Source organism: Carassius auratus, chromosome 20 (genome assembly GCF_003368295.1).
Source record: "Carassius auratus strain Wakin chromosome 20, ASM336829v1, whole genome shotgun sequence".
In the NCBI taxonomy this organism is placed as follows: Eukaryota; Metazoa; Chordata; class Actinopteri; order Cypriniformes; family Cyprinidae; genus Carassius; species Carassius auratus.
This window is the reverse complement of record NC_039262.1, coordinates 3845773-3860213: the sequence shown is the minus strand read 5'-3', so window position 1 is coordinate 3860213 and position 14441 is coordinate 3845773. Positions and strand designations below refer to the sequence as shown.

Genomic DNA, 14441 nt, shown 5'->3' with positions numbered 1-14441 from the left:
TTCTTATGTTTTGGTTTTAAAGTTGTAGTAATTTTGTCATTTTTATTATTTAAAATTTTTATCATATTTATTTTAACATTTCATTATAGTCTACAGCAATTTTTATTTATTAGTTGGTTTATTTAGTTTGAGTTATTTTAGTATGAAACCAAATGAGAAATGTTGCCTTGACAACTTAAGGTGTCCAAACAATCCCACTTCCATGACAGCTACACTGGTAACACATTTGCATTGGCCGGTCATGAACATCTTGACCCCGCCCACAAACACGTCATTCTACTGACGACTGCTTCTCTAATCTCGGGGAGTTCAACACGGGATTCACTTTCTGTTGAAAGATGGATCACTATCCTGTTTATTTGGACCAGCTGCTCCACTGAATCACAACCTATAAGTATAATAAATTATAGATGTATATGTTTTCTATAGGTTGTTTTAAAATACAGAACTATTGACATAGGTGTATTGTTTCTGACACCGCTGTACACCATAGACCAATCAGAGCAGAGCAGGCTCACAGAAAGGAGGGATTTAGACAGACTGAATCTTTGAACTGCTTTGAACAGATCATTTGAGATTCGCTGGAAAAAGAGGTGATATTAAATGCAATTTTCTGACCTTGCATGTTTGTAACCCTATTGAAGGAGATATTGCATAATGCAGAAAGCCAGTGTTTGTAAATTGTTTTTGCACTTTTGCAGCAGCATTCAAATATATTATGCGCTTTCTCGCCCTAGGTTCAACATTGATTAATTAATCCATTCCTAATTAACTCATTGAGAGCTTTGATTGGCTCATTTCCTGTTGCTTTCGTCCTGTATGTTGATCATGTTTCCCTCATCTTAGCACGTGTCACCTCTGTGCATTCTCTCTTGAAGGAAATATGAGAAGTAATGAGGCGTGACCTCCTGAAAAATTAGCAAAATTCAATTAACAGCACTCTGACATAATACAATTCTGGTGGGACAGAAATTCATTCAAGATTCAAGGTATTTTCCAGTGCGACTTGCTGTTGTGAAGCTTGAAGATGATGGTTTTAGTGTGTTTCTAGTTTTGTATTTGACATTATTTCGGGTCAAACTCGAAAAAAAAAAAATGACGTAGAAACAATTTTCCTTCAAAACTGTTTGTAAATTTAACTGTTCATTACAAAGTAACTGCAGGTAACATATTTAATTAATCATGAAATTTTGAAGTAGAAGACTGGAAAACCATTTTTCCAGCAATTTTTCAGCATTTTACAAAGTCTCCAAATTCTATTAAATGTTTTTCCCAAAGTCTGCTTTCTAAATCCAATTTCCCAAATTCTGACATAAAATAAAAATTGTGTTGTATTCCTTAAAAGTTATTATTATTATTATTATTATTATTATTATTACCTTGAGTAGTACAGTTTGCTGTACAAAGTCATACATTTATGTCAACTTTTATTTTGACAGGTCGTAGTGAAGACCTACAGTATGTGTTTCTGTGTCAATATCACATTTTGAATAATTGTACAATTCATCAACAATTTGCCAAAATCCGTGACATTAAACTGTAAATTCCATTTTATGACTGTAATTTGTGATTCCGTCTGGGTTTTCCATATAACAGCAAACATATGGGCCTAATTAATGAACACTGTTTTCCCAAACAAATCCAAATCTCTTCTGCTAGTAAGTGTTACTGCTAGAGACAATAAATAGTTTTTGTAACAGCATGCTGGCATAGATAACACTCATTTATGCATTATATAATTTGTGCTTACTATAAAGTAGCGCCCTCTGTCCTCATTCCTGTCTGATAACAGCGGCTCTCCCTGATCAGGGCAGATGAGGGTCAGGTCAAAGGTCAGGCGCTCCATCTTGTCCCTGTTGCAGTACAGATGGAGAAGCAGCAGGACTGCGTTTATTGCAGCATTTGCTTTGGGCCTCTGGACCTGTTCCCTGTCCTGGACCCATACCGCACGGCCTTAACAGAAGCCCAAAACAGCTTTCTCTGATTAATAATTTGACATTTAGCTGATGCTTTTTATCCAGACAGACTTACACCCTGTTCCAACAAATACAGGCATGATTTGTCTGTTCACACTGAAAAAGAAAAGCTGTATTGTGGTTCGAGATGCTCACATCTGGTTTGGAGTGTTTTCTACACTGAGATTAAAAAGTTTAAAATAAAGTATTTTTTTTAAATATTATTATAATTTTAAATAACAATTTTCTAAGTGAATATATTATAATCACAGTTACATAAATGATTGTATCTTTGCTGAATAAAAGTAAAGACTTTTGTTTCATTAGCAAACATGAACAGACTGCAACATATTTCTGGATGCCTTGCAAACCAGTTTTATTTCTTGCATTGAAATATTTCCTGTTAAATCATATTTATATATTTATTATTTTGCATACAGTATTGTTGGGCCTGTGCCTAAGTCTCTATGTATAATGCATTATAAAGGTATTCATAATGTACTCATAATGTCTTTTCATAAATAATTGTAACCAAAGTTAAAATGCATTATATGTTAATTCCCTGATATATCTAAAATATTTTGTCATGTTTTATTGCATTATATTCTTTAAATATTTTCTTTTTAAATCAATAAATTAATATTATAATTTATTATTACGGTATTCACAATTATTCATGAGATCATACAATGCATTACAATGTGCATTACGAAGCAAAATAATGCATTAAAATTTTTAGAATGCATTCTATTTAAAGGCTAGGTTATAACGGCTTTGTTAGTTTTAAACCATTGTGTCATTGTGATTGGGAGTCCAAATGGCCTCAAAGCTATAAGAGATGCACTAAATAACTTTAAATATCTCAACTATGGTTCAAGATAAAAGAATGACAAGCATGTCCTGAACCGAAGGAAAGAGTAAATCAGATATCATGAATCATATTGAGCTCCATACGCTGGGATGGCCGATAAAACAGGAAACATGTTCCCTCGTTTCCCTCGTCTTTCTCTGTCTTGCACTGGCTCCATTAACATTCCTTTGAAGCCTGATTCCAGAGCAGATCTTCCTCAGCATCTTTATCTGTCTCTCCTGATCTGCTGTTTGAACTCTCTCTTTAGCTCAGAGTCCTAATGAAGGCTGCCTGTGTAATCCAATGCTTTCTTTAAACCCAACATGAAACCAAAATCTGCATTGAAATGAAATGTATATTTCTCTTCTTACTGTGAGGGATTCAGTGCATATTATGCCAAAAATAAACATAATGTTGCCCGTATGTTTCCTGAAGTGGGTTAACAGCATGAAACTGACCTCAGCACAGATCATGTGTGTTTGAGCTGTACACAAAAGCCAGCTTTCCCCTCTTTCTTCCCTTTATGTGTGTTTTTTTTTTCTTTCTTGATCTTTTCTTTCATCATGTGTTGGTGCATTACATCTCTGGGGACCGGCCTGGTTTGAAGAGCTCTTTGACTCTCTCACTCTTTTCCTTTTGCTTGTGTCACAATGATGACTCACGGACCATTACTAAACTCTCATTGGATGTTGTGTGTGTGAGTGCATGTATGTGTGTTTTGTCATTTTTATTCTTTTTAATAACAAAATTATTTTATAAATAATATTCTTTTATTTCTCTTTCTTCAGTTATTTAGTTCGTATGTTCTTAACTTACGAAATTAACCCATATTCACAATTCACCTGCTTTTGTTTAATTTATAAAAAGTTTTTCACATGATTTTATTTGTTTCCTAAAATAGTTGACTAAAGGCAGTTTGTTAATTTGCGTTATTTTTAATTGTGTTTAGCTTGTTGCCGGTTTTGTTGGGTTGAAACTTTTGGTTCTGACTGTGATTTATCTATAGAGTAACTTTTAGAATTAAAGACAAATGTAAATTAATTTCTGATGTAACAAAAGCTTTTAAATTTGAAAAGTTATTCTAATCAAAAAAAAAAATTTCTTTCATTTTAGTCTCTAAAATACAGTGTGGTGTCCTTTCACTGAAATAAGGTAGGTTGTGTTGAAAGATGTCTCTTTCTGCTCAAAAAGGCTGCATTTGTTTAATAAAAATACATTAAAGCATTGTGAAATATTATTACAATTTAAAATGCTAGTTTTCTGTGTGAATATATATTAAAATATAATTTATTTCTGTGATGCACAGCTGTATTTTCAGCATCATTCCTCCAGTCTTCAGTGTCACATGATCTTCAGAAATCATTATAATATACTGGTTTGCTGCTCAAGAAACTTTATTATTATCAATTTTGAAAACAATTGTGCTTCTTATTTTTGTGGAAACCGTGATACATTTGTTTCTTCTGGATTCTTTGATGAATCGAAAGATCACAGTGTTTATTTGAATCAGAATTCTTTTGTAACATTATAAATGTATTTAATGTCCCACATTAAAAAAATACTATAGTAATTTACAGTAAATAGTGTTTTTGAACTATACTACAGTTAAGTACTTGAATTAATTTGTCATGGTAAATCTATAGTTGCTGTGGTAATATAACAACTATAATAATATAAACAAAGTTTCCTACAACTATAAGGTATATTATACTACAATACACTAGTTTACTGTAGTAAAAACTAAAGTATACTTCAGAATTTATTATTGTTTATCAGTTCACTAGTAAATACTCCAGTACACTACAGCATTTAGTAACAAAGGGTTGTAAATGCTATAATATATACAGAATAATACACTGTAGTATTTACTATGAATTACTATAGTATTATTTCATGTCACTTTTAAGCAATCTGAATACTGAATGTTTATCTGTAATTCTACCTCATTTCTAATCCTCTGGTGTCTGTTTAAAGCATGTGTCTGCTCTCTTTCTGTTTGTGTTGCAGTAAGCGACAGCTGCTTTCACAATCACACTGAGGACCGTAGCGGGATCAACCTCAAAGATCTGGTGCACGACCCTTCCTTGTGAGTGACCGTCACAAAACGCACACACACTTTACACTTAATAGATGTCCCCTGATGCTTTTCGAGTTATTTAATGATGTGTTGCACTGTATCATGCTGCATGACTTCAGTGGACTGTTAGCTTCAGCGCTCATGTAATGAGATCTTCACGTCATGCTAATCACTGAACGCTTGTCTGGAGTTCAGGATGTTTAACAGCGGCCTGCAGTTTTACATGCAAAACATGTGGTCGCAACGAACCCTTGATGGATATTAATGTCAGAAGGACTCATTGTCACGGTCACACTGCGCTGTAATGAAGTGTCATTGCTCATGTCGTTGTACGTGAATGAAATGTGTGTGAAGCATATCAAACAGTTTAACCACACTAATGTATAGGGTACAGAAAATCACAATAGTGAAAATTTGTTTTAAAATAATTCCTTTTTTTTCAGTGTACAGCATTAATCTCTATTAACATTAACAAAAACAGTCTATGATATTATTTGTCATATTAACATTTTTTTATTCCTGGTTGCATTAGCAGAAAACACTTTTTTTTTTTTTTTTTTTTGGAAAAGATAGTGCACTTTTTTTTCTTTAGCGTAATATGCTGATCATACTCAACATTGAACAGCAACATTTATTACAGGATATTTTATACAAATATAAGGATTCTTATTGTTTGTTGTATGGGGAAGAAAAAAAATCCCAACCTTGCCGTTATAAAAGCTCTTTGAATTGTATGTATTTGGGTCGTTTTTCACCCTGTTGACCCTGTCATTTTTCAGCTGTTACATTTAACCTCAACAATAGGGTTCACTGTATAGTTTAGAAAAATAGAAAAAATAACATAATTAGTTGCAAGCTTGTCAGTTATTTCTGAATAATTCTCCAGTCTGAACTCAAAAGTTGTCAGCCCTGTTTGAAGTAAGGTGAAGTTTTAGGTTTCCTGGACAGAATTGACATGTTTTTGCGTTTCATTAGCATACATGAACAGACTGCAATATATTTCTAGATGCCTTGCAAACCGGTTTTACTTGTTGCATTGAAATAATTCCTGCTAATATTATATAAATATTTAATATTATTTTGCATACAGTATTGTTGGGCCTGTGGTCCTGTGCAAAACATTAAGCCTCTATGTACAATGCATTATAAAGGTATTCATAATGTACTCATAATGTCTTTTCATAAATAATGCATTTTAACTTTGGTTACAATTATGTTAATTCTCTGATATATCTAAAATATTTTGTCATGTTTTAATGCATTATAATTTTTAAAGATTTTATTTTTAAATCAATAAATTAATATTATAATGTTTTATAATGGTATTCACAATTATTCATGAGATCATAGAATGCATTTCAATGTGCATTACAAAGCAATATGCATTAAAATATTTTAGAATGCATTCTATTTAAAGGCTAGGTTATAACAGTTTTAGTTTTAAACCATTGTGTCATTGTGATTGGGAGTCCAAACGGCCTCAAAGCTATAAGAGATGCACTAAATAACAAATCTCTGCTCATGGAGTCTTTAAAGATCTCAACTATTTTGCAAGATAGAAAGAATGACAAGCATTATCCCTGGTTGCATTAGCAGAAAACACTTTTATTTTTTTGGAAAAGATAATGCACCTTTTTTCTTTAGCGTAATCTATGCTGATCGAACTCATCAGGACCAGCAACATTTATTAAAATTTACTGTATCCTACGAGGTAATGTTAGATCTTTTGCTCCAACCACTGGTTAAATAAAACTGCGCCAAAACACCATAACCCATATGTGTAACCCATCTTTCTCTGGAAGGCTCGCTTCCCCATCATTACTGCCAAGCTGTAACAACAAATAGGAAAGATCTGAAGCAATCTTTCACTGAAGGTTGAAATCCCTTCTGTTAAGAAATTTCTGTGGTGAAAGGAACAGCGTCTTGGCTATCCCTGCGTCAGCAAATTTGTGCTGGGGTGCTGGGGTGGTGGGAAGGTCACGACCTTTGTAGAGCATTAGTAAGTAACCCTCATTTACTGTTTGAGGGAACAGAGATGTTATGTCCCCATGCCATGATCACGAACCATCGCTGGTTGCCAGGGACAAGTGTTCGGCTCTTCAGCATAAAACCTGATGAGTGGATGCACCTGTTGCCTATTTATACATGTGGAGTGGCTCAGCATGCAATATCCACTATCAAAATTGTATTGCCGTTTTCTCTTATTCAAAGAGGATTCGGGCTCCCAAGTAAGACCCCATAATGTCGAGTCACTACATAACACCTCCATCAGGAAATGAGGTTTAGGTACATAACCTTCATAAGGTTCATATGGTGCCTTTTGCTAATTTTAATAGCTATTTTTGTAGCTACCTTAAAACTTCATTCTGACTGTATAAAAGAAAAGTAATTTTGATTTGGAATGATATGATTGAAGGAAAGTGATGACAGGAAGTACATTTTTGGGGTGAAGTGTCCCTTTAAGACCACCGGCCTGCTGAAAGCCCTGTAATGAATCCAGGAGGAAGTTTTTGGACGAGCTGTCAGGTGGTTTTGGGGACGGCGAGATGACAGACACAGATGAAGGAGATGCGTGTTAAGTGTGAACGCTGCGGGCCAGACAGCTTGTTGTCCTCACGCGACTGCAGTTGTAACATCCTCTGTCAGTGGTGCTAATTGGTGCCGCTAAAAATAGGCAGTGAATAAATCAGATCGGTGGCACGCGGCTCGTCTTGCGCTGACCCTTTGTTAGAAAGCCAGACAGAGAGTTCAGCTGACCTTGGGCATGCTGGGAGAATTAAATTCCATTCTGTTTGGCTGAATCTAATTTTTTACCCTGAAGTCTGAAGGGAAGAAAACATTTCTTTTGTATACTGAAAATATTTTAGAACATTATAGTATTTTAGGTTTATAACAATGAAGTAATTTATTTTTATTAACTTAAACAATTTTTTTTATATTTTTGTTTTAAAAGAAATGTTGAATTGTTAAAATGGTTTGCACTTCAGCACATTTTTCAAGTAAATTCTCAATATATATATATATATATATATATTGTTTACTAATCATGTGTTAAATTGCTCAAACATAATTTGCACTTATTGTAAAATTAAGAACTTTTTTAATTAAAATTGCTATTGTTCATTATTGAAGAGTGAAATTTCTCAAGAATAGTTTGCACTTATATAATAAGAATTATTAAAATTCTATTCTCCACATGGGAATATGTTTGTTTATTAATAAAATAAAAAGCATTAAGCATTTTGTATTAAATTACATATATATATTACATATATATATATTTGTAATAAAACATACAATAAATCAAATATGGTTAGCACTTATATAATTAAGTTTTTTTTATGAAATTCTCAACATAGAAATCCTTTTGTTTTAATAATAAAGTAATTTTTTCAAATTGGTTTGCACTTTTAGCAATTTTTTATTTATTCAATTCTCAAAAAGCTGATTTTTTTATTAGTTTTTTAATTAAATGTTAAATTGCTCAAACATGATTTATATTTATTGTATAATTAAGCATTTTATTAAATTTTCAAATAAGTGATATTAATGAAATGCTAAATGGCATAGATATAGTTTGCACTTATAATTAAGCAGATTTTTATTAGGCTCTCAAGCTTAGAAATATTTCGTTTATTAATGAAATGTTGCAAAATTTTTGCTCAAACATGGTTTGCACTTATTGTGTAATTAGGCATTTAATTTACATTTCTTTAAATAACTAGTAATATTTTAGCTTAATAATGAAAAGTTGAATTGCTCAAATATGGTTTGCACTAATATTTAACGGCTCATCCATACTTCAGATGTTTTGTGAGTGTTTTCAGGCAGCGTCCCAGCGAGGGTCTCTGCGTCCTCCAGCAGTGTTTTAAAATGCACCAGAAGTTGTCATTCAGCACAAAGGCACTCTATTATTAATTAAATTACAGCAGCAGATGTCCTTGGTTTTGTAGCCCATCCAGAATTGAAGTAGGCCCGTAAAGCTGGGTCACAGATGTGTGCAGCCGGGATGCGCTCGCTCTCTGTCTTTCTTTATTCATACCCCGAGGAACGCAGCAAGGCCAGGAATGATGCTTTTAAGTGTGGCAAGGTCCATATGACAGCAGGATTCAATTAAACACACATAACTCTTCCATTAGACAGAGAAAGACTCTGGCACCGCAAAGAGAAACATGCAACTCTTAAACCACGCCAGAAATATCACTGGAATCCAAGGGAGGATATCAGTCCTGAATGTTTTAAAGTTTTTGTGTTATTCATGTTTTTTCATTATAGGCTGCTCTGTTTTCTAGACATTTCTATAAATGGACTTATTAATATATAAATGCTGCTGGAAAGCATGCCTTTTTCACAATATCAGGATTCCCAGATAATTAAAAAAATATATTTAATTTAATTATTTAAAATTATTATTATTATTTCCAATCTGAAAATTATCAAGAATTATGGAAAATATTTAATTTAATTTAATTTTGTTTTATTTTATTTTACAATCAAGGTTTAGTCATTATGTAAGTATATTGGAGAATAAAGCCGTATTCTGTAAAAATTCTGTATTGGAAAAAAAAAAACATTATGTAACAGTCGTAATAAAATTTCTAAGTGCTATTTAGTATGTAGATGACCTACATTTGCCAAATACAGTATGCAACAAAGATTTGCCATAAAAAAGTCTCTTCTGCTCACTAAAGCTGCATTTGCTTGATTTAAAGGTCCAGTAAAAACAGTAATATTATGAAATATTATTGTGATTTAAAAGAACTTTCTTATATTTTAATATTTTTTAAAGCATAATTTATTCCAGTGATAAAATGCTAAATTTTCAGCATCATTCCTCCAGTCTTCAGTGTCACATGATCTTCAGAAACCATGATTTGCTGCTCAAGACATTTCTGCTTATTATAAATGTTGAAAGCAGTTCTGCTGCTTCATATCTTTGTAGAAACCATGATATATTTTATTTTTCAGGAATCTTTGATGAATAGATAGTTCAGAAGAACTGATTTATTTAAAATATAAATCTTTTGTAGTTATAAATGTCTTTACTGTCACTTTTAATCAATTTAATACATCTTTGCTGAATTAAAGTATTGATTTCTTTCAAAATCATCTTACTGAGCCCAAACATTTGGACGGTAGTGTGTATATTGCATGAATAGTATATAATAGTAATCAATTTAAATTTTTGGGATCTCTATTTTGACTCCTTTTGTTGATACTACCAAAAGTTCGTTACTTTGGACTATAGATACAAAACAACATTTGAGAAAATATACACTCCAACACTTTCAAAGAACCCGTTTGAAAAAGAAAATGTCATTGTGTGAAGAACTTTTTATTAATCTAAAGAACCGTTTCCCACTGTAAAGAACCTTTTGTGGAATGAAAGGTTTCCATGGATGGTAAAGGTTTTTTTGTGGTACCATTGATGCCAATAAAATAACTTTTATTGTTAAGAGTGTAGCACACTTTATATTTTTTATATACAGTTTTACACACTATTTTTGTAATAAAACTTGATAGTTTTCTGTGTCTAGTGTCCAGTAGTCGTGCTCTTTCACTTTCTCTGTAGTTTAGTTTCCATCTCACTTCCTGTATGCTCGTCTCTATAGTGTCTAGAACCTCTGGAAATTATTTTACTCCCATAATATTTCCTTTTTAGACCAGCACACCCCAGGACAAATGATTTTCTCACTCAGATGCTTAATAATCTCCAGTTGGAGTCTCACAAAGCCATTTAGCTCATAAGCATTTTTTCCTAGGGGCTAAAATATAATATTTGAATTGCATCTAGACCTTGGATTCTTTTGTGCAATTGTTATGAGTTCACAATCCTAAATCACTCACTGGGTTGGATTTACTTCAAAAAAACTTTACTTATGGCATGTCAAGATGTGTTTTTGTTCTTTTTGGAGCTTGAAAATCAAAAATAAGTGAGCGAACAGATGGTGACTAAATATTATTTTAGGTTAAATTGTACTGTACATTTAAAGAGAGAGAAGCTGGAATGAAAGCACAGGAATTTCACAGCACTGGCTCCTGTTCAACACATTAAGCAGAATTATCCTCAAGCATGTTCTGTTGTTAACTAAACTCTGAGTTTAGACAGAGACACTCACTCTGGGCCCAAGCCATGTGTCTACCTGTGTCAGAGTCAAAGAGTGAACCGTATAGCATCACGAATGCTCTGAGAGAGAGAGAGAGAGAGAGAGAGTTGCTGCCACCAGAAGCTGTAGTCTGATTTGGCTGACAATTGACAGGTGTTACTGTTGCTCTGTTATTGAAGAGTATCTCCAATAGAATAAACCATGTGTTTAACTGGAAATAAAAACTACAGCAGTCTCAATGTATAATATAGATCCGTCTATATAAGGTGTGTGCGTGTGTGTGTGTGTGTGTGTGTGTGTGTGTGTGTGTGTGTTTTCTCTATATTCAAATATTAATTCATGCTTATTATATAAGTAGAACAAAGAACATCAAAGTATATATACATATATAAAGTTGTATACAATTATTTTATATTAATTTTCATGTAATGGGGCGTCTGAGGAAAAAAGCAAAACCAGTATAGAATTACAATTACTTATTAGGTATTTTTCAAATTATAATTTACATTTAATTATGGTTTTTAATTTACCAATATGGAGTCTTTTTATTATTATTATTATTTATCATTAAATTCATTTAGATTTTCCAGAATCAAATATATTAGTATATTTTCCTTTGCAAAGCTAGAAAAAGTACATTTATTTCATCCTTTTCATATACAAACTTCAATACGGTTTCTGTGATGAAAGTGTGTGTAGGTAATTTTACAGGAGTCTTGTGTGTGTGTGTGTGTGTGTGTGTGTGAGAGAGAGAGAGAGAGAGAGAGAGAGTCTGCTGTCACAAGGAAGCATGATGTTATAGTTTCCTAAAAATAACATGCACGCAAAAAGGGGAAAAAAGAGCGAGAAGGAAAAAGAGACCTTACATAAGACCTGTCTGCTGATCTACACCTCCTGCCTCAAGTGCTTTTCTCCTCCTCTCTTTCGCTCCCTCTCTCTCTCTCTCTCACACACACACACACACACACAATCTCTCTGTGCTTGTCCTAATTCTTGATTTGGCCACAGGATGGCACCATGCATTAGAAATAAAAGCTTGACTTCTACAAACACATTATCTTTATGGTCCTAAAGATTTTCTTATAATACTGACATGATCTTCTTTTTCAGGCTTGGAGGAACCATCTCCGCTTATAAAATTGTCCCTGATGAAATTGATGAGATCAAGGTAAGGTAACAGGAAAATGTAATGGTTTTATCAACAATTGATAATGATATATAGCCACCTAAAAAAACACACCAGTTTTAAAAAATTAGCGTCAGTAAGAATTTTTACAAATAAATCGATACTTTTTTTCAGTGAGGATGCACTAAATTGATCAAAAGTGACAGTAAAGACATTTGTTTATAATGTAAAAATTTTTCAGTTTTTACTGTGTTTTTGATTAAATAAACCTGTGATGAGAATAAGAGACAATTGAGTGCTTGATGAGATTTATTTCTTTTTGTCTGGTTCAGGAGACTCTGATCGACTGGTGTGATGAGAAAGAGTTGAACCTGATTTTGACCACCGGTGGCACCGGCTTCGCTCCTCGGGATGTAACTCCTGAGGTCGGTCCTGCACCACATATGTGTGTGTGGAAAGTGAGATGTGTGTTCCTGCCTAAAATATTCTCTTAAAAACCTCAATAACACACTGCTAAACTCTGACCAGAAGTCAAACTGAATCACCTGAATCAATGCCATCACTAGAGCACTTCCAGCGCTCACACAGATCCAGATCAGATCTCAGCCTTCAACAGCTCTCAGATCTCTGATCTCACCTCATCTCAGCTTTACTGATGTGCCATACTCATCCAGACGTCCTGAGATGAGCTCTGGTCTCACACCAGGGATGGGTGGATGGTTTGACAGACGAATGGATAGATAGATAGATGGATGGATGGATGGATGGATGGATGGATGGATGGATTGTTTGACAGATGGAAGGACGGATGAACTGATGGACAGATGAATGGATGGATGAACTGTTAGATACACAGACAGATGGGCACATGGATGGATGGGTGGACTTATGGAAGGATGGATGGATGGATGAATGGACAGACTGATAGATAGATAGATAGATAGATAGATAGATAGATAGAAATGGTTTGATGGAGGGATGGATGGAAAGACTGATGGAAGAAATAGATGGATGGATGGATGGATGGATGGATGGATAGAAAGACTGATAGAAGAAATGGATGGATGGACTTATGGATGGATGGATGGATGAATGGACAGACTGATAGATAGAAATGGATGGATGGATGGATGGACAGACTGATGGATAGAAATGGATGGATGGATGGATGGATGGAAAGACTGATAGAAGAAATGGATGGATGGACTCATGGATGGATGGATGGATGAATGGACAGACTGATAGATAGAAATGGATGGATGGATGGATGGATGGACAGACTGATAAATAGAAATGGATGGATGGAGGGATGGATGGATGGATGGAAAGACTGATAGAAGAAATGGATCGATGGAGGGATGGATGGATGGAAAGACTGATAGATAGAAATGGATGGACTTATAAATGGATGGATGGAGGGATGAATGGACAGACTGATAGATAGAAATGGATGGATGGATGGATGGATAGATGGATGGAATAACTGATAGAAGAAATGGATGGATAGATGAATGGATAGACTGATAGATAGAAATGGATGGACAGACTGACAGATAGAAATAGATTGGATGGATGGATGGATGGATGGATGGATGGATTGATAGATGGATGGAAGGATGAATGGATGGATTTACTGATAGATAGAAATGGACAGATGGATGGATGGATGGATGGATGGATGGATGGACTGATAGATAGAAATAGATGGATGGAGAGACTGATAGATATATAGAAATAGATAGATGGCTGGATGTATGGACGGATGGATGAGAAGATGAATGGATGGAACTTCACGTGTGTTGTGGCCAATTCAGTTCAAATTTAGTTCAAGATGTGCTTTGAAACATCTTAAATTATTAGTTATTTCCTTCTCCAGTGCTGCCATCATTTATAAAATCAGAATCATGCAAAATAGAAGCTCTAGTGGTCTCAGATTTTGGACTCCACTATATCTCTCTGCAAAAGGAGACTCTGGTACTCTCTGGCTCATCCCATGAGTCTCATCAATGCTCCTCTTTTGATGTTTTCCCTCGTTCTTCTCTAATGATGTTTGAAGTGTCACTCAAGGACAAAGAACACACACAGATGATTATTTTGTGCAGTGAGGGATGAAAGTAGGTTTTAATGTGACCCGCCTCTGTTGATCCTGACATTCCTGTCAAGCTTTTCTCCCAGAGGAGCATGGTATCGCTAAGAGGTTGCTCTTCAATAGCTCAGAAGACACAATTAAATATATAAATAAGACACAAATAAGACAGCTGTTGACTTACAATAAGTGTATAGTGCTCTAAAATGAAAGTGGATAGCAGCCCGGATCATTCATGAA

At 34.1% G+C, this 14441-nt stretch overlaps 1 protein-coding gene across 8 annotated transcripts in view; it reads left to right on the top strand.

Annotated features, from left to right (window-relative positions):
• LOC113120567 (gephyrin-like) overlaps positions 1-14441 on the top strand; it is a 73198-nt gene that overhangs the window by 17388 nt on the left and 41369 nt on the right. For all 8 annotated transcript variants that reach the window (XM_026290454.1, XM_026290451.1, XM_026290452.1 and 5 more), the window contains exons 2-4: positions 4813-4891; positions 12100-12157; positions 12448-12540. In XM_026290454.1, the coding sequence (XP_026146239.1) occupies positions 4813-4891; positions 12100-12157; positions 12448-12540 (230 nt within the window). The remainder of the gene's footprint in view (positions 1-4812; positions 4892-12099; positions 12158-12447; positions 12541-14441) is intronic.